General features: G+C 51.5%; 1 protein-coding gene across 1 annotated transcript in view; it reads right to left on the bottom strand.

Annotated features, from left to right (window-relative positions):
- NDUFA10 (NADH:ubiquinone oxidoreductase subunit A10) overlaps positions 1-21214 on the bottom strand; it is a 492721-nt gene that overhangs the window by 400550 nt on the left and 70957 nt on the right. Inside the window, exon 3 of the mRNA XM_030209674.1 lies at positions 15303-15518. Coding sequence (XP_030065534.1) covers positions 15303-15518 — 216 coding nt within the window. The remainder of the gene's footprint in view (positions 1-15302; positions 15519-21214) is intronic.

Here is a 21214-nt window from a genome sequence, read left to right as displayed (position 1 = left end):
GGTGCAGCTGGCTTTTCTCCCAGTTGATGATCCACCCCAGGGAGCTCAAAAGAGCAATCACCCGGTCCACAGCTTTGCCGCACTCTGCATAAGAGGGGGCTCGGATCAACCAGTCGTCCAGATAAGGATGGACTTGTACTCCTTCCTTTCGCAGGAAGGCCGCGATGACCACCATTACTTTGGAGAAGGTCCGCGGAGCAGTAGCCAACCCGAACGGGAGGGCTCTGAACTGGAAGTGTCGGCCCAGGACTGCAAAACGCAGAAAGTGTTGATGAGGAGGCCAGATGGGAATATGCAAGTACGCTTCCTTGATGTCCAAGGATGCCAGGAACTCCCCTGCCTTCACTGCCGCTATAACAGAGCGGAGAGTCTCCATGCGAAAGTGCCGAACTTTCAAGGCCCGATTGACCCCTTTGAGGTCGAGGATAGGCCAGACAGAACCTCCTTTCTTTGGTACCACAAAGTAAATGGAGTAACGTCCCTTGCCAAGCTGATTTTCTGGCACCGGAACGACCGCACCCAGGCGTATCAGGTTGTCCAAGGTCTGCTGCACTGCCACAGCTTTGACCGGAGACTTGCAGGGAGAGAGTACAAACCCGTCTCTTAAGGGTCGGCAGAACTCTAGCTTGTAGCTGTCTCTGATGACTTCCAGCACCCAAGCGTCTGAAGTTACCCTGGTCCACTCGCCCAGAAACGAGGACAGGCGTCCTCCAATCTGCACTGGGCCATGGACCAGGACCCCGTCATTGGGTACGAGACCCTGGGGGAGGACCGGAGGGCGCACCTCCGGGACGGCGGTCTCTGCGAAAGGAATGCTGCTTGGGGGAGAAGTTCCTCTTGAAGGATGAGGGGGCAGAGGAGCCCGACTTGCCCGGGCGGTACCGACGGGCTTCCTGAAACCGTCCTCTGGAGTTACCGGGGCAAGCACTGGCCCGAGCCCTGACCTCTGGTAACCTCTTGCCCTTAGACGTGCCGAGATCGGTCACAATTTTGTCCAGCTCGACCCCAAAAAGCAGCTTGCCTTTAAAAGGCAACTTAGCCAGGCGGGACTTAGAGGCGTGGTCAGCAGACCAATGTTTCAGCCAAAGCCACCGCCGCGCAGAGACTGTCTGAGCCATACCTTTAGCCGAGGCTCTCAAGACATCATACAGTAAGTCTGCCAAATAAGCCAAGCCCGATTCCAGGGCCGGTCAATCAGCCCTCAAGGAAGGATCCGAGGGGGAAGCCCGCTGCACAATCGTCAGGCACGCCCTGGCCACATAGGAGCCGCAAACTGAGGCCTGCAAACTTAAGGCAGCCGCCTCGAAGGACGACCTTAAGGCCGCCTCCAATCTTCTGTCTTGGGCGTCCTTTAGGGCCGTGCCACCTTCCACCGGCAACGCCGTTTTCTTAGTCACCGCAGTGATTAAAGAACCCACGGTAGGCCAAAGAAAGGCTTCCCGTTCACTTTCAGGCAAAGGATAGAGGCGGGACATAGCCCTAGCCACTTTGAGGCTCGCTTCCGGGACATCCCATTGAGCCGAAATTAAGGTGTGCATGGCATCATGCACGTGGAAGGTTCTAGGCAGGCGCTTCGTCCCCAGCATAATGGCGGAGCCAACAGGGGCTGAGGGAGAGACGTCCTCTGGAGAGGAAATCTTCAAAATGCTCATGGCCTGCAGTAACAGGTTGGGCAAATCCTCTGAGCGAAAGATGCGCGCTGCAGAGGGGTCATCCGCTCCATCCGAGCGGGAATCCGTCTCCTCCAAGGAATCCCCAAAGGACCGTTGGGAGAACTCAGATACGCTGCCCTCATCTACATCAGAGGAGACAAAGTCCTCTAAGGCCTGGGAATCCACCCGAGGGCGTTTACTTCCGGGGGCCTCAACCCCTTTATCGGAGAAGGGAGAAGGGGCAGTGTTCTGCATAAGGAAGGCCTGATGCAGCAGCAAAATAAACTCGGGGGAGAAACCCCCCAGACTGTGCACTTCAGCCGCCTGGGCCACAGCCCTAGACGCACCCTCAACCGGCGCTCGCAAGAGCGGGGGAGAAACATGCTGCGCATCCAAGATGGCGTCCGGCACGACACTCCGCGAAGGAGCCGCGCGGGAAGAACGGCGTTTAACTTTAGCAGCTTTTTTGCCGTCGCCCAAATCAAGGGTGGCCATGGCATTAACGTCTCCCAGCTCAAGGGCGGCCCAAGAAGAAGCCGTGCGAGCAACATGGCCGGCCAAGATGGCGGAGGCGAGCAGCGGGGGATGGGCATTTATGGCGGGAAAAACCGCCGCACCGGAGGAAGACCCAGGACACTGACTGGCCTCCGAACTGACACCCAACAAGGGCGAGTCAGACTTTAAGACCCCCGCATCCCCGCTAGAAGCGCACACGCGGTCCGGGGAGCGATTCTTCACGCCCTCGCCCTCCGACGCCATAGGCCACGTGGAGATCGATCGGGGAACCCCCTGCCCGCTATAAAAAGGTAAAAATTACCTGCTTCTCGCTCCGAGCTGTAACGACCTGGTGTCCCAGTGAGTAGCTGCAATAAACGTTTAAATAAACGTCGAAATAAACGCCCTTAAGGACGTTCAAAAATTTTTTATTTTTTTTTTTTAACGGAGCCAGCGTGAGGGGGGAGAAAAGGAGGGACCTGGCGCCACCAGGTTTGCACTTGCTCAAGAAGAGCCCTCAACCCCAGGTACTCAACAAAACCTAAAAATTAGGCTTGGAGACCTAGCCAGAGCTGCTGCTGTGTGTGACCACCACCTGCTGAGATAGAGAACATACTGAGGAGTTTCCGGCAGCACATGACCACATATAGGGAGGCAAAAGGATTGCTCTCTATCTCCACCTGCTGGTAGATGGACACAACCCACCAGTCTATGGATTGATCAGCATGATGATATGGAAATAGCCTTAGTGTGCAGGAAAGACCCGTGTAAGGGTGTGCTAAGGTCAATTCTTACTGCAGCTTAGTAAAAGGACCCCGCCCTTCTCTCCCACTGCCAGTTTCCAATTCTGTGCTTTCACCTCCTGTACTATACGCCTGTATTACTGAGTTGATGCATCATGCTCCATATCTAAACTCTGTCAAGTTTTAAAACCTTAGTTTTCATCAAAACCCTTGCTGATTTTAACCACTGATTTCCTGAAGCCCTTTCTCTGATTTTTATCTTGACTAGTCTAAGCACCATGGAGGGAGGAATGGTGACCTATGTGCAGCTGTACAGTGCTGTATCCATCCTGTAAAATTCAGTGGTATAGCTAGGACTGAAAGAGCTCCAGGTGAAAAAATTAAGATGGGCCCCCTATAATGCCATCTCAACCAAGGTAGGGAGGACTGGGGGGGACTTGGAATCCCTTTGGCTCTCCACAGGGGGCGTAGCCACGGGTGGGCCTGGACGGGCCCAGGCCCACCCACTTTCCCTCTAGGCCCACCCAATATCCATCGCATGTGTCGTGCGCTGCAACGAAAATGCTTGTCCTCCCCGCCGGCGCTGCCTCGGTCCCTGCACGCTACCCTGCCTCTGTCCCTGCCTGCATTCTTTTCTTCGATCGTCGCGTCGCCAGCAGCGCTGCCATTCACTCAGGCAGCTCCGCTCCTCTCTGCCGCGTCCATCTGGCTCTTTCTGACGCACTTCCTGTTTACGTAGGGCCAGATGGACGCGGCAGAGAGGAGCGGAGCTGCCTGAGTGAATGGCAGCGCTGCCGGCGACGCGACGATCGAAGAAAAGAATGCAGGCAGGGACAGAGGCAGGGTAGCATGCAGGGACCGAGGCAGCGCCGGCGGGGAGGACAAGCATTTCCGTTGCAGGCGCGGTGGGACACAGGGGTGGAGAGAGAGGCAAAGAAGGGCACGAAAGCTGCCTTGCAGCAATTCCTCAAGGCCGCCACACTACAGCAGTGGCCAGGAGGAGAAACTAGTGGTTGGGCATCAGTGTCCTTGCCCTGGGCCTGCCCCGTGAGAGGAGATGGGGTGGAGAGAGTGAGTGAGACGGTGGGGTGGAGAGATAATTGTTTGACATGGGGGAAGGGAGAGACGCAGGAGGAAAAGAGAGGGAGAATTGTTTGATATGGCTATGGTGGGGAGAGGAAGGGAAAGGCTGCAGAGGAGTGGCAAAGGACCATAGAGGAAAAAAGTGTTGGACATGACAGTGGAGGGAAGGGAGTGAGAGATGAGAGAGGGAAATATTGAACATGGCTGGAGGGGAGAGAAAAAGATGTTAGACCAGGGGCTCAAGGCAGGGAGAGAGAGAGAGAGAAAGCGAATGCTACATACCTGTAGAAGGTATTCTCCGAGGACAGCAGGCTGATTGTTCTCACTGATGGGTTGACGTCCTCGGCAGCCCCCTCCATCGGAAAGTTTACTAGCAAAGACCTTTGCTAGTCCTCGCGCGCCCATGCGCACTGCGCATGCGCGGCCGTCTTCCCGCCCGAAACCGGCTCGAGCCGGTCAGTCCAGTATGTAGCAAGACAATACACTTCAAGGGAAGACACAACTCCAAAGGGGAGGCGGGCGGGTTTGTGAGAACAATCAGCCTGCTGTCCTCGGAGAATACCTTCTACAGGTATGTAGCATTCGCTTTCTCCGAGGACAAGCAGGCTGCTTGTTCTCACTGATGGGGTATCCCTAGCCCCCAGGCTCACTCAAAACAACAACCATGGTCAATTGGGCCTCGCAACGGCGAGGACATAACTGAGATTGACCTAAAAAATTTACCAACTAACTGAGAGTGTAGCCTGGAACAGAACAAACAGGGCCCTCGGGGGGTGGAGTTGGATCCTAAAGCCCAAACAGGTTCTGAAGAACTGACTGCCCGAACCGACTGTCGCGTCGGGTATCCTGCTGCAGGCAGTAATGAGATGTGAATGTGTGGACAGATGACCACGTCGCAGCTTTGCAAATTTCTTCAATGGAGGCTGACTTCAAGTGGGCTACCGACGCAGCCATGGCTCTAACATTATGAGCCGTGACATGACCCTCAAGAGCCAGCCCCGCCTGGGCGTAAGTGGAGGAAATGCAATCTGCTAGCCAATTGGATATGGTGCGTTTCCCTACAGCCACTCCCCTCCTATTGGGATCGAAAGAAACAAACAATTGGGCGGACTGTCTGTGGGGCTGTGTCCGCTCCAAATAGAAGGCCAATGCTCTCTTGCAGTCCAATGTGTGCAGCTGACGTTCAGCAGGGCAGGAATGAGGACGGGGAAAGAATGTTGGCAAGACAATTGACTGGTTCAGATGGAACTCCGACACAACCTTTGGCAGGAACTTAGGGTGAGTGCGGAGGACTACTCTGTTATGATGAAATTTGGTGTAAGGGGCCTGGGCTACCAGGGCCTGAAGCTCACTGACTCTACGAGCTGAAGTAACTGCCACCAAGAAAATGACCTTCCAAGTCAAGTACTTCAGATGGCAGGAATTCAGTGGCTCGAAAGGAGGTTTCATCAGCCTGGTGAGAACGACATTGAGATCCCATGACACTGTAGGAGGCTTGACAGGGGGCTTTGACAAAAGCAAACCTCTCATGAAGCGAACAACTAAAGGCTGTCCTGAGATCGGCTTACCTTCCACACGGTAATGGTATGCACTGATTGCGCTAAGGTGAACTCTTACAGAGTTGGTCTTGAGACCAGACTCAGACAAGTGCAGAAGGTATTCAAGCAGGGTCTGTGTAGGACAAGAGCGAGGATCTAGGGCCTTGCTGTCACACCAGACGGCAAACCTCCTCCAATGAAAGAAGTAACTTCTCTTAGTGGAATCTTTCCTGGAAGCAAGCAAGATGCGGGAGACACCCTCTGACAGACCCAAAGAGGCAAAGTCTACGCCCTCAACATCCAGGCCGTAAGAGCCAGCGACTGGAGGTTGGGATGCAGAAGCGCCCCTTCGTCCTGTGTGATGAGGGTCGGAAAACACTCCAATCTCCACGGTTCTTCGGAGGACAACTCCAGAAGAAGAGGGAACCAGATCTGACGCGGCCAAAAAGGAGCAACCAGAATCATGGTGCCTCGGTCTTGCTTGAGTTTCAACAAAGTCTTCCCCACCAGAGGTATGGGAGGATAAGCATACAGCAGACCCTCCCCCCAGTCCAGGAGGAAGGCATCCGATGCCAGTCTGCCGTGGGCCTGAAGCCTGGAACAGAACTGAGGGACTTTGTGGTTCACTCGAGATGCGAAGAGATCTACCAAGGGGGTGCCCCACACCTGGAAGATCTGTCGTACCACACGGGAATTGAGCGACCACTCGTGAGGTTGCATAATCCTGCTCAACCTGTCGGCCAGACTGTTGTTTACGCCTGCCAGATATGTGGCTTGGAGCACCATGCCGTGACGGCGAGCCCAGAGCCACATGCTGACGGCTTCCTGACACAGGGGGCGAGATCCGGTGCCCCCCTGCTTGTTGACATAATACATGGCAACCTGGTTGTCTGTCTGAATTTGGATAATTTGGTGGGACAGCCGATCTCTGAAAGCCTTCAGAGCGTTCCAGATCGCTCGTAACTCCAGAAGATTGATCTGCAGATCGCGTTCCTGGAGGGACCAGCTTCCTTGGGTGTGAAGCCCATCGACATGAGCTCCCCATCCCAGGAGGGACGCATCCGTGGTCAGCACTTTTTGTGGCTGAGGAAATTAGAAGGGACGTCCCAGAGTCAAATTGGAGCAAATCGTCCACCAATACAGGGATTTGAGAAAACTCGTGGACAGGTGGATCACGTCCTCTAGACCCCCAGCGGCCTGATACCACTGGGAGGCTAGGGTCCATTGAGCAGATCTCATGTGAAGGCGGGCCATGGGAGTCACATGAACTGTGGAGGCCATGTGGCCCAGCAATCTCAACATCTGCCGAGCTGTGATCTGCTGGGACGCTCGCACCCGCGAGACGAGAGACAACAAGTTGTTGGCTCTCGTCTCTGGGAGATAGGCGCGAGCCATCCGAGAATCCAGCAGAGCTCCTATGAATTCGAGTCTCTGCACTGGGAGAAGGTGGGACTTTGGATAATTTATCACAAACCCCAGTAGCTCCAGTAGGCGAATAGTCATCTGCATGGACTGCAGGGCTCCTGCCTCGGATGTGTTCTTCACCAGCCAATCGTCGAGATATGGGAACACGTGCACCCCCAGCCTGCGAAGTGCCGCTGCTACCACAGCTAGGCACTTTGTGAACACCCTGGGCGCAGAGGCGAGCCCAAAGGGTAGCACACAGTACTGGAAGTGGCGTGTGCCCAACTGAAATCGCAGATACTGTCTGTGAGCTGGCAGTATCGGGATGTGTGTGTAGGCATCCTTCAAGTCCAGAGAGCATAGCCAGTCGTTTTGCTGAATCATGGGGAGAAGGGTGCCCAGGGAAAGCATCCTGAACTTTTCTTTTACGAGATATTTGTTCAGGGCCCTTAGGTCTAGGATGGGACGCATCCCCCCTGTTTTCTTTTCCACAAGGAAGTACCTGGAATAGAATCCCAGCCCTTCTTGCCCGGATGGCACGGGCTCGACCGCATTGGCGCTGAGAAGGGCGCAGAGTTCCTCTGCAAGTACCTGCTTGTGCTGGAAGCTGTAAGACTGAGCTCCCGGTGGGCAATTTGGAGGTTTTGAGGCCAAATTGAGGGTGTATCCTTGCCGGACTATTTGCAGAACCCACTGATCGGAGGTTATGAGAGGCCACCTTTGGTGAAAAGCTTTCAACCTCCCCCCGACCGGCAGGTCGCCCGGCACTGACACTTGGATGTCGGCTATGCTCTGCTGGAGCCAGTCAAAAGCTCGCCCCTTGCTTTTGCTGGGGAGCCGCGGGGCCTTGCTGAGGCGCACGCTGCTGACGAGAGCGAGCGCGCTGGGGCTTAGCCTGGGCCGCAGGCTGTCGGGAAGGAGGATTGTACCTACGCTTACCAGAAGCATACGGACCAGTCTTCCTTCCCCCGAAAAATCTTCTACCTGTAGAGGTAGAGGCTGAAGGCTGCCGGCGGGAGAACTTGTCGAATGCGGTGTCCCGCTGGTGGAGAGACTCTACCACCTGCTCGACTTTTTCTCCAAAAATGTTGTCCGCACGGCAAGGCGAGTCCGCAATCCGCTGCTGGAGTCTATTCTCCAGGTCGGCGGCACGCAGCCATGAGAGCCTGCGCATCACCACACCTTGAGCAGCGGCCCTGGACGCAACATCAAAAGTGTCATAAACTCCTCTGGCCAGGAATTTTCTGCACGCCTTCAGCTGCCTGACCACCTCCTGAAAAGGCTTGGCTTGCTCAGGGGGAAGAGCATCAACCAAGCCCGCCAACTGCCGCACATTGTTCCGCATGTGTATGCTCGTGTAGAGCTGGTAAGACTGGATCTTGGCCACGAGCATAGAAGAATGGTAGGCCTTCCTCCCAAAGGAGTCTAAGGTTCTAGGGTCTTTGCCCGGGGGCGCCGAAGCATGCTCCCTAGAACTCTTAGCCTTCTTTAGGGCCAGATCCACAACTCCAGAGTCATGAGGCAACTGAGTGCGCATCAGCTCTGGGTCCCCATGGATCCGGTACTGGGACTCGATCTTCTTGGGGATGTGGGGATTACTTAGTGGCTTGGTCCAGTTCGCAAGCAATGTCTTTTTTAGGACATGGTGCAAGGGAACAGTGGACGCTTCCTTAGGTGGAGAAGGATAGTCCAGGAGCTCAAACATTTCAGCCCTGGGCTCGTCCTCCACAACCACCGGGAAGGGGATGGCCGTAGACATCTCCCGGACAAAGGAAGCAAAAGACAGACTCTCGGGAGGAGAAAGCTGTCTCTCAGGAGAGGGAGTGGGATCAGAAGGAAGACCCTCAGACTCCTCGTCAGAGAAATATCTGGGATCTTCCTCTTCCTCCCACGAGGCCTCACCCTCGGTGTCAGACACAAGTTCACGAACCTGTGTCTGCAACCTCGCCCTGCTCGACTCGGTGGAACCCCGTCCATGGTGGGGGCGTCGAGAGGTAGACTCCCTCGCCCGCATCGGCGAAGCTCCCTCCGCCGACGTAGTCGGGGAGCCTTCCTGGGAGGTGGCCGCGGTCGGCACCGCACGCGGTACCGACGTCGGAGACCTCAACCTGGGCGATGGGCCAGCCGGCGCCACGCTCGACGGTACCGGAGGCGCAAGCACCGCCGGTACCGGAGGGGTAGGGCGCAACAGCTCTCCCAGAATCTCTGGGAGAACGGCCCGGAGGCTCTCGTTTAGAGTGGCTGCAGAAAAAGGCTGAGAGGTCGATGCAGGCGTCGACGTCAGAACCTGTTCCGGGCGAGGAGGCTGTTCCGGGCTGTCCAGAGTGGAGCGCATCGACACCTCCTGAACAGAGGGTGAGCGGTCCTCTCGGTGCCGATGCCTGCTGGGTGCCGAATCCCTCGGCGACCCAGAGCTCTCGGTGCCGACACGGGGAGGAGACCGGTGTCGATGCTTCTTCGACTTCTTCCGAAGCATGTCACCGGAGCTCCCCGGCACCGACGAGGAGGACGTAGAATCCATCCGTCGCTTCCTCGGGGCCGAGACCGAAGAGGGTCGATCCCGGGGGGGCTGTACCGCAGGAGCCCTCAGGGTAGGAGGAGACCCACCCGAAGGCTCACCGCCACCAGCAGGGGAATGGACAGCCCTCACCTGCACTCCTGACGATGCACCTCCGTCCGACGACATCAGCAGACGAAGTCTCGGTACCACCGACGTCGATACAGTCGCCCGATGCCTCGGCGCCGATGCAGAGGTCCGATGCCTCGATGCAGTCGATGGAGCGGCAGCCAAGGAAGATGGTCCGGATGCTGACGACGTCGATGCACTCGATGCCTCCGGTGCCGATGTCGACGAAGAGCCCGAGAACAAAACGTTCCACTGGGCTAATCTCGCTACCTGAGTCCGCCTTTGTAACAGGGAACACAGACTGCAGTTCTGAGGGCGGTGCTGGGCCCCTAGACACTGAAGACACGCAGAGTGCTTATCAGTGAGCGAGATTACCCGGGCGCACTGGGTGCACTTCTTGAAGCCGCTGGAAGGCTTCGATGTCATGGGCGGAAAAATCACGCCGGCGAAATCAAAAGCCGAAATGGCGAAAATTGAAGCACCAAAATTTAGAGGGAGAAAAATCTCGACCGAGGCCAAAAGAGGCCTACCCCGACGACGAAAGAAAACTTACGGGGCAAAAACTGAGAAATTACGGGAAGGGCAGAAAACCCGAAAGGGTCTTCCGGAACACTTCCGGAGCGCTTCCCGAACTTTTTGTTAGAAAAACAAGGAAAAAACACGTCGAAAAGGACGCGCGAGGTCGACTCTCTGGGGCACGAACGGCGTAACACGACCGTACCGAGCGCGGACGAAAGAAGACTGGCCGGCTCGAGCCGGTTTCGGGCGGGAAGACGGCCGCGCATGCGCAGTGCGCATGGGCGCGCGAGGACTAGCAAAGGTCTTTGCTAGTAAACTTTCCGATGGAGGGGGCTGCCGAGGACGTCAACCCATCAGTGAGAACAAGCAGCCTGCTTGTCCTCGGAGAAAGAAAGAGATAGTGGACAATATGGGAGAGATGTTGGATATAGAGGTGGAGCAAAGGAAAGGAGAGATGCTGCACAAGAGAGGGGAAAGAGGGAGATATTGGATCCAGGGGCAGAAGGGAGATATGCTGGACAATGGGTAAGAGAGAGAAATGCAGGACAATGGAGGGAGGGGGAGGGGGTAAAAGGGAGATGTCAGGCTATGAGAGTGAAGAGAGGATAAAGAGAGAGGGGAGATGGTAATAAAATGAATGAGAGGATAGTGATTACAGGTGGTAGAAATATGGTAATGGTGCGTAGATTGAGGATGGAAGGGAATGGAAGGCTGGGAAGGAATGAGTTTGGATATGGGTGAGCTAGTGGGTGAAAGGAGATGAAAATTTGATAGATATCTGAAAAGTAAAAAGGAGGAAAAAGTTTAGAAAGAGGGTTAAATCTGAGTAGACAGAGGCAGAAAAGAACAAAATACAGAAAGGAAAGAGCTAAAATGGAAAGATCAATATTTCAGAAGCAGTTGTAGTGAGGAAATGGAACGAGAGGAGAGAAAAGACAAATGAACAACAGTTGCTTGAAGAATTAGCAGAAGACGACGGGAAAGTGGGAAGGAGAAACTGAAACCAACATGATAGAAAAATAAAATGTCCAGACAACAAAAGGTAGAAAAATAAGGTAAAATTATGTATAATCATACCTGATAATTTTCTTTCCATTAATCATAGCTGATCAATCCATAGACTGGTGGGTTGTGTCCATCTACCAGCAGGTGGAGATAGAGAGCAAACTTTTGCCTCCCTATATGTGGTCATGTGCTGCCGGAAACTCCTCAGTATGTCGATATCAAAGCTCCATCCGCAGGACTCAGCACTTAGAGAATTACACCCACGAAGGGACACTCTGCCCAGCTCACCACCGCCGAAACGGGGGAGGGGAATTAACCCAGCTCATCCCCACACAAGTGGGGAAGGGGAATCCGTCCAGCTCATCCCCGCGGAGCGGGGGAGGGACACCACACCCGCCGATGCGGGGGGATCTGGCTTATCCTGCAACCGCAACCGCGGGAGGAGCTGACTGACCCTAACACCGCCGAAGCGGGAGGGGTACAAAGCTGCCCTACAGCCGCACGAAGCGGGAGGGAGTGCCGGCAGAATTTATGTCTCAATCCAGCCCCGTAAAATGGAGGGGAGAGGAATGCAGCAGCTCACTGTAACACAAACTCGTCTCAACTCTTGAAGAATCCAAGTGAAAGAAGAACTTGAACACGAAGTCCTCCTGAAGTAACTGAAGGCTAAACTTGAACCTAAAATTCAACCAGAATATAAACAGTACAGATATCTGGGAGGGGCTATGGATTGATCAGCTATGATTAATGGAAAGAAAATTATCAGGTATGATTATACATAATTTTACCTTCCATATCATCAAGCTGATCAATCCATAGACTGGTGGGATGTACCGAAGCAGTACTCACCCAGGGCGGGACATAGAAATCCCTGACCTCAACACTGAAGCTCCAAACCGGGCCTCCGCCCGTGCAGCCACAGTCAAACGGTAATGCTTGGAGAATGTATGAGCCGAAGCCCATGTTGCCGCCTTGCATATCTCTTCCAAGGAGACGGATCCGGCCTCTGCCATCGAGGCCGCCTGAGCTCTCGTGGAGTGAGCCTTCAGCTGGATAGGCGGCACCTTCCCCGCGGCCACATAAGCCGCTGCAATGGCTTCCTTGACCCATCTTGCCACTGTAGGCTTAGCAGCCTGCAGACCCTTACGAGGACCTGCAAACAGGACAAACAGATGATCCGATTTCCGGAAATCATTGGTCACTTCCAAGTATCTGATGATGACTCGTCTCACATCCAGATATTCAAGAGCGGAGTACTCCTCTGGGTAGTCCTCCCTACGAAAGGAAGGGAGACAGAGCTGCTGATTCACATGGAAGCGAGAACCAATCTCGAGCAGGAAGGAAGGCACTGTGCGAATAGTCACTCCTGCCTCAGTGAACTGCAGAAAAGGCTCTCGACATGAGAGCGCCTGGAGCTCGGAAACTCTTCTGGCTGAAGTGATAGCCACCAAAAAGACTGCTTTCAACGTCAGGTCTTTCAGAGATGCCCTCGACAAGGGTTCCAAAGGCGGCTTCTGCAATGCTCTTAGCACCAGGTTGAGACTCCAACCTCAAGGGCGGCCCACGAAGAAGCCGTCCGAGTCGCGTGGCCGGCCAAGATGGCGGAGGCGAGGAGCGGGGGATGGGCGATTATGGCGGGAAAAAACCGCCACGCCGGAGGAACGACCGGGACATTCATCGGTCACTAAACTGTCACCCATCAAGGGCGAATCAGGTTGTAAAACCCCCGCATCCCCTCTAGAAGCGCTCCAGCGATCCGGGGAGCGACCCTTTGCGCCCTCGCCCTCCGACGCCATTGCCACGAGGAGAAGAATCGGGGAACCCCCTGCCCGCTATAAAAAGGTAAAATTACCTGCTTGCCGCTCCGAGCTGTAACGAACTGGTGTCCCAGTGAGTAGCTGCAATGAACGTTTAAAGAAACGTCGAATTAAACGCCTTTAAAGACGTTTAAAATTTTTTTTTTTTTAAACGGAGCCAGCGGGAGGGGGGAGAAAAGGAGGGACCTGGCACCACCAGGTTTGCACTTGCTCAAAAGAGCCCTCAACCCCAGGCCTCAACAAAACCTAAGGATTAGGCTTGGAGGCCTAGCCAGAGCTGCTGCTGTGTGTGACCACCACCTGCTGAGATAGAGAACATACTGAGGAGTTTCCGGCAGCACATGACCACATATAGGGAGGCAAAAGTTTGCTCTCTATCTCCACCTGCTGGTAGATGGACACAACCCACCAGTCTATGGATTGATCAGCTTGATGATATGGAATTTTATTTTGAATGTTTTAAATGGAATATGTTCAGTAGAAAAGGAAATGCATTTTTGTTTTTATTTCTCCAGTGTTGCACTAAATGTTGAGGTTCTCAGTTCAATTTTTGTCTACATATTTTTATTTCTAATTTGTAATCCCTTGTTCTGTATTTGGTGATGGTCTGTCATTGTGAGACTGTAAGGGCAGATGGGGAGATTAAAGAGGAGAGGGCTTCTTTATTTTCTGCCCTGGGCACAAGCATGGCTAACAGCAGCCCTGACCCTTGCTGTAGCTGGTGGGGATCCCCAAGCCCTGCTAGCTGAGGACCTCCACTGAACGTGGCCAGAAATCCCTTCTGCTGAGCTTCAGATGGGGGCAGCATCCTTGAGCCACTGAAAACTAAGCATGCATGGGGTGCCGCTATCGGTGGCTCAAGGAGTTGTTGCTTCCGACCAAGCTTGGTAAAAGTAAATTCTGGCCATCTTTGTTGGAAGTTTTCAGGTGACAGAGCTTGGGGATCTTCATCAGCTAAAGTATTTATCTTTTGAGTTGGGAAATGCTGGGGGAGGGGGTTAGAGAGAAAATTTTGTGCCCGCCCACTTTGGGTTCAGGCCCACCCAAAATTGGCTGTCTGGCTACGCCACTGGCTCTCCAGTGTACAAACCTTGCAAAAAGCAAACATAATCCAGAAAACCTGTCACACAAATAGAAACTAAAATGCAAAATATCAGATGCACGTTTCTCAAAGCTAACATATTACAATTAATAAATTCAGGAAACAATACTTTTTTTTTATACCTTTTGTCTCCTCACTCTTCTGCTTTTCTCTTTTTTTCTTCTTAAACCTCTTTTCAGGATCTTGTGTCCTTTTCACATTTCTCCTCTCTTTATTCCTAATATCCATCTTTCCTCTGGATCCCTATCCCAGCATCTACCCCCGTGTTTCTGTCCTTATCCCCATCCAGGTTCAGCACCTACCCTCTCAAGTGTCCTTATCCTTCCCCATGTCTCTACTTTATGATCCTCCATACCCAGCATTCATGTGTCCCTTTCTCTCTGCTTATCCGGCTTGTTGCCTTTCTTCCCATCCTTCCACAACCCCCACTCCAGGCCTAGGATTTCTCCCTTCCCCCCCCCCCCCCCCCCCCATCCCCACAGTCTGCCATCACTTTCTCCCTCCACTGGTCTAGTGTATCTCCAACTTCAGGAACTCTTTTTCCTCCGCTTACCCTGGGGGTCCAGCATCCATCACTTGCCCCCTTTTCCAGTCTCACTCTCTCCATCTCCCTATCCCCTTCCCTCAGCTCCTTGGGTCCATCATCATCACTCACCTTTTCTTCCCCAGGTCTCTTTCTCTTCCTTCTACCTCAATTCCCTCCGTCCTGGTATCTATCCCCCTTCTCCCCCTCCCCCGTGATCTGGTATGTGTAATCCCTCATCTCTCCAGCCCCCCTACGGGGGTAGGTCCTGGAATCTCTCCCCTTCTACCCCTCCTCCTGTAACAGGTCCTAGCATATATCCTCCTTTCTCCCCCCACTGCCACTGATATCACCCCTCCCCCCCAAGGGTCCTGGCATCTTTAGCTCCCCCACCTTAGCCCTTGAAACCCGTGGCAGCCGGCTGGCAGCAAAGTAGACTGCGTCCAACCACTGCCATGTCTTATCCACAAGAAGTGACCCACGGGGAGAGGGAAGGAAAAATGCCGGGATCGGGGGCAAGCAACAGCAGGTGGCCCCCTACCATTAGGAGGCCCTGGGCATTTTGCTGGGCTCACTCAATGGTAGCTACGCTCCTGGTAACATTGTAGAAATAAGAGTAACTGCCATGAAGCAGGAAGCTGGTATTTGTTCACTGATTCCAACTCTGCTAACATAAAACTATAATTTAAAAAAAGGACTCACTTATCTTATTGAAAAATCATTTGCAGTTACATGGATTATAAACCAGAGCTAATTTCACCACACAATCAATAGCATACACATCATACAACAAACCTGTAGACAGTAGGTGCTCCAGAGCGTCTGAGTACTGCAGCATCCGCTGAGTGAACATCCAGAACTGTAAACGGTATGAGTTCCCATCCACACTCTTGGGACTGTTGTAAAACTTCTCCAGGCTGCAGCTGCCACTGAACTTGGGGTCTAAAATTGCTCCGTCACCAGTTGTCCTATCCAAGTAATATACATCTAGCTCTGAGAAATGTCGAAGACCTAAGAATTAATGGGAGATTTAGTCTGTTTGGATTTGGTCTATATTTTTACAACATAAAATTTCCACACAATTCTATTTTATTATTATGTCAATTCTTGTATTCTGCCTATACCTATTCAGTTCAAGGACAGATTACAGTAATCAAGAGCTGTATCAATTTATCCAGAAGCTACAAATAATTAGAACAAACTAATATCACATATTAAACAGGAGGCAACCTCAACACCTATGTACTTTTAAGAAACATGCCATTATCCTGCATAGTGGGGGGGTCACAGCCACATGAAAATTGATAAGCACATAATTTTGCTCATTAAATCCTGTCAACTGTTTTTTTTCTTTCTGAGAAAGCAAGTAGTCTGCATAGATAAGCTGCTGAGATTCACAAAATCCTGTATTTGTACTGCTTCTTTGAGGCAGCCTGGACAGAGAAATCATATTAATTTGCTAATTCTGTTTAACTTTGGTTCAGTCCTATAAGTGGTAGAATGCCATCTGGTTTTAATTACTCAAATGTCTAGCTTTTGCTAGACTAGAGGTTAGAAAGGTCAGTGAGAAATAAAACTTTCTTTGTCCTTTTTTTGAGTGACGGATTGTTATAGGCATAATAATAAACCACATCTGGATGCCATTCTAAGCAAGGCATACTGGACAGTCTCGAGGGGATCAGCAAGCAGGCAGTTTTAAAAGATTAGGCTGAATGCTGTTTAGAGAGAAGGAGATAGTTTAGATTTAAATAATTTCTTGATAATTTAGATTCTGTCTTATAAGGAATTCTGATTTCTGCTTATTTTAAAATATGTTTTATTCTGTTTAATTTTTAATACTTTCTTTTAATTAATAAGTTCTATTTCTCCCTGTAAATATCTTTTCAATTCAGTGTCTGACTTTCAAGTGAGATTTTCTACAGTTTAAGAGGTCATCTGGTTTGAATTATCCACAGTCCTAGCTAGTTCTGTGTATGAAGCAAAAGGTGAAAGAGGTCAGGAAAAGTCAACTCTTTTCCTTGATTGATTATAGTTAAGTGTAGGACTGGCCCCTTAATGAATGCCAGAGTCCAGTTAGTATTTTAAGTTGTGAAGTTAACTGGGAATCTGAGAATTTAATAATAATAAAATGCAGGAGATAGGTGCCGCATTGTCTAGTTTGAGAGGCCCCAGGTCGTAGGTCAGTTTAGGAAATATCTGAAACCTATGTAACTGATATTGTAAGTAATGTGTAGAGATAATTAGTTCAAGACAGGGTAATCAATCTATTCCTTACCATCTGGTGAGAAAGGGGGGCTAGAGGGGTTTAGGACCATATATAAATGAGAACAGAAGCAGCTTACGTTAGAGACAGAGAGAGAGAGAAGGAGCCAAGACACAGAGACACAAGACACAGAGAGCTGAAGAGAAGGAGAGGGCTAGCGCTGATGTCCTACTTTGTTTGCTGGCAAATAAAGAAGATTTCTCTCTCATTCTGGTGTGTGGTATTTGACTCCTGAAGTACCATAGATTCTGCTAACAATAGTGGTAATTCCTGCATCATCTTGACATAGTTAAGGGATTTATGTCCCTCTTTTTTTCACATAAAACATTGCCACCTGATTGTCTATTTCAGGAGTGACTGGTCGCAAAGGTGGTATATAAACTCCTAAAGAGAATAACACGTAAAGACAATTCTCATTTCTTGATGAGCAGTTCTGTGTATTGCCAAGACCAAGATGAGCTCTCCAATTTGGGGAGTACACAATGCTAATACTGGAGCCTAAATGGGAATCCTTTGAACAAGTTGGATTCAATGTCTACCACTGAATTCAACTGTGGGATTTCCAATGGCCACAGGTGCACCCAACACACGTAAAAGGTCACACTCTAGACCTGCTAGCATATAGATTCATGCCAGAGCAAATCTTTTCTACAACAAACCACAAATGGTCAGAGACCCCCTGGTCTGACCATTTCAAACTAAACTGTTCTAGAATTTTCAGGCATAATACTTTTTGTCTCAGTTCTGCTTTCTTTGTTTGCTGTTGTTAGTTTCAGTTGACATCAGCACAGGGAAGGCTTACAACCCTGATAAGGCCCCCCGTTGCCAGGGCAATTCAACTGCTTGGTACAAATAGTTACAGGGATAACTTACAGAGTAAAGTTATGGCAATGACATAGTGCAGGGGTGTACTGTGTATGTCCAGCCCTCATGATTGGCGCACAACAGTGGTCGTGGCTAAGAGAGGCACTATAAAAGTACAGTACATGCAAAGAACCTTGGAATACACCTCCTGGACAAGTTAGAGTTTTATAACCTTGCCAGAGCCTATTTCCCAGGGGGGGGGGGAGGTATACTCCCCCCCCCCCCCCCCCGTAAGTACTAAATCTTTGCAGCTAAAAATCTCATTCTTTCTTTCCTTTCTCAGCCTTGCGAACGTTATTCCTTTCTATTTTGTTACCACTACATGACAGTTTCTATGCATCATACCCTGTAAAACTGCTGATGCTCGGAGCCACTGTTATTTCCTTATTTTCTGTACAAGTGAGTAATAAACATTCCTTTCTTTTTCTCTCTGAGTCCAGTCCAGTGGCGTAGCCAAGGGTGGGCCCAGGCCCACCCACTTTGAGCTCAGGCTCACTCAGTAGCAACACATCTATGACCAATTGCCTGACCAATTTACTTCAATTCTTTGAAGGAGTAAACAAACATGTGGACTAAGGGGAGCCGGTAGATATTGTGTATCTGGATTTTCAAAAGGCGTTTGACAAGGTACCTCATGAAAGGCTACAGAGGAAATTGGAGGGTCATGGGATAGGAAAAAATGTCCTATCGTGGATTAAAAACTGGTTGACGGATAGGAAACAGAGAGTGGGGTTAAATGGGCAGTATTCACAATGGAGAAGGGTAGTTAGTGGGGTTCCTCAGGGGTCTGTGCTAGGACCGCTGCTTTTTAATATATTTATAAATGATTTAGAGATGGGAGTAACTAGCGAGGTAATTAAATTTGTTGATGACACAAAGTTATTCAAAGTCATTAACTCGCGACAGGATTGTGAAAAATTACAAGAGGACCTTACGAGACTGGGAGACTGGGCGGCTAAATGGCAGATGACGTTTAATGTGAGCAAGTGCAAGGTGATGCATGTGGGAAAAAAGAACCCGAATTATAGCTACGTCATGCAAGGTTCCACGTTAGGAGTTACGGACCAAGAAAGGGATCTGGGTGTCGTCGTCGATAACACACTGAAACCTTCTGCTCAGTGTGCTGCTGCAGCTAGGAAAGCGAATAGAATGTTGGGTATTATTAGGAAAGGTATGGAAAACAGGTGTCAGGATGTTATAATGCCGTTGTATCGCTCCATAGTGCGACCGCACCTTGAGTATTGTGTTCAATTCTGGTCGCCGCATCTCAAGAAAGATATAGTAGAATTGGAAGGGCGACTAAAATGATAACGGGGATGGGACGACTTCCCTATGAAGAAAGACTAAGGAGGCTAGGGCTATTCAGCTTGGAGAAGAGACGGCTGAGGGGAGACATGATAGAGGTATATAAAATAATGAGTGGAGTGGAACAGGTGGATGTGAAGCGTCTGTTCACGCTTTCCAAAAATACTAGGACTAGGGGGCATGCGATTAAACTACAGTGTAGTAAATTTAAAACAAATCGGAGAAAATTTTTCTTCACCCAACGTGTAATTAAACTCTGGAATTCATTGCCGGAAAATGTGGTGAAGGCGGTTAGCTTAGCAGAGTTTAAAAAGGAATAACATGTATAGAATGTTTGTACGTTTGGGAAGCTTGCCAGGTGCCCTTGGCCTGGATTGGCCGCTGTCGTGGACAAGATGCTGGGCTCGATGGACCCTTGGTCTTTTCCCAGTATGGCATTACTTATGTACTTATGTGGCTGGCAGGTATCCCAAGCCCTACCAGGTGAAAACTCTCAACAACTGCATACCTTGTAAATAGCAGATCTTCACCTGCAGCGAGCAGCAACTCATACATGCTGTGAGGCCAACATGAGCAGTGTGTACTACCTGTTGCTCACTGCCAATGAAAATCTACTATTTAAAAGGTATGCGGGGGCGGGGGATGTTTGAGAGACCATATGGCATGCAGGCGAGAGAGGGCGAGACCATAACACTTGTGGGACAAGGCGGAGTTCTTCTGCCCACCCATCTTGGGCCCAGGCCCACCCAAAATTGGGTGTCTGGCTACGCCCCTGGTCCAGTCCGATTCTTTCTATTTCTGAGAGTAGCATGCAAACACACGCAGCACAACAAAACATGATCCTCCACTGAAAGAAGTTGGTAACTCGCCACACACAAAGCCGCACCACATACAAATCAAGAGGGATTCTGGCAATCACTATACGAAAACCAATGGTCAACACCCACTAACTCCAATCAAACGTATAAAATGTGAGTGACCATACTCACCCGCAAATGCGCAGTAGAGACTTCCCTCTCTGTCCCGCCCCCGCGTCAATATGTGATGACGAGGGCGGGACAGAGAGGGAAACTGCGCGAAGGGGAGGGAGGGTACCGCTCCCCCCTCGAGGTCGCTGCTACCGCTCCCCCCACCCGGAGTCGCCGCCGCCAACGCCCCCCTTCCACCCAGCCCGGGCCCTCTCTTCGCTATTGAACTTACATCGCCGAAAACGCAGCAGGGCAGATCAGCTGAGCTCCCGTTTGCCTTCCTTCCCTGCCTGTGTCCCGCCCTCGCCGACGTTATGTCACACGAGGGCGGAGAGGGCCAGGTGGAGGGGGAGGCGGCGACTCCGGGGGGGGAGGGACTGGTAGCGGCGCCCTCGGGGGGGAGGGGCAGCGGCGACCTTGGGGGGGCGGAGGGCAAGAGAAATGATGGACATGGGAGGTATCAGAAGGAGGGGGGCCTTGGAGCTGGGAGGGAGAGGGACAGAGGGCCTTGCAGCTGGCAGGGAAGGAGGGGGGCCTTGGAGCTGGGAGGGAGGGACAGAAGGGGGCCTTCGAGCTGGCTGGGAGGGACGGAGGGGGGCCCTTGGAGCTGGGAGGGCATGGGGCCTTGGAACTGGGAGGGCAGGCAGGGGGCCTTGAAGCTGGGGAGGGACGGAGGGGGGCCCTTGGAGCTGGGAGGGAATAGGGCCTTGGAATTGGGAGGGAGGGCAGGGGGCCTTGGAGCTGGGAGGGAGGGATGGAGGGGGGCCTTGGAGCTGGCAGGGAAGGAGGGAGAGCAGGGGGCCTTGCAGTGGTGAGGTGGGGGGAAGGGGTCCTGCAGCAGCGAGGGGAGGGGGCCCTGGAAAACCCCCATACCAATACTCACCCGTTTTAACGGGCTTAACGGCTAGTGAGTATATAACAGAATGAGACAAGAGATGTACCATGACTCTAGATGAAATAGCACCCATACGAACCAAAACCACACAAAAACGGAACATAGCCCCATGGTTCAATGAAGAACTGAAAGAACTAAAAGCACAATGCACAAGACAAGACCATTCATGGATAAAAAATAAAAATGACAAAGCGAAATCCACATAGAAGGAAACCCAAAAAAGGTGCAAACACAAAATACGACAGGCCAAAAGGAAATTCTTTAAAGACCAAATAGGCCCAGACTATAAAGACTCGAAGAAACTATTCAAACTAGTGAACCAACTAATAGACACCAAATCAGTGACATCAAAATAAACGAAGATCTCCCACCTGCAGACGACCTAGACAAATACTTTGAGGAAAAAAAATCA

Source organism: Microcaecilia unicolor, chromosome 7 (genome assembly GCF_901765095.1).
Source record: "Microcaecilia unicolor chromosome 7, aMicUni1.1, whole genome shotgun sequence".
Classification (NCBI taxonomy): domain Eukaryota; kingdom Metazoa; phylum Chordata; class Amphibia; order Gymnophiona; family Siphonopidae; genus Microcaecilia; species Microcaecilia unicolor.
This window is presented reverse-complemented; position numbering and strand designations above follow the sequence as displayed.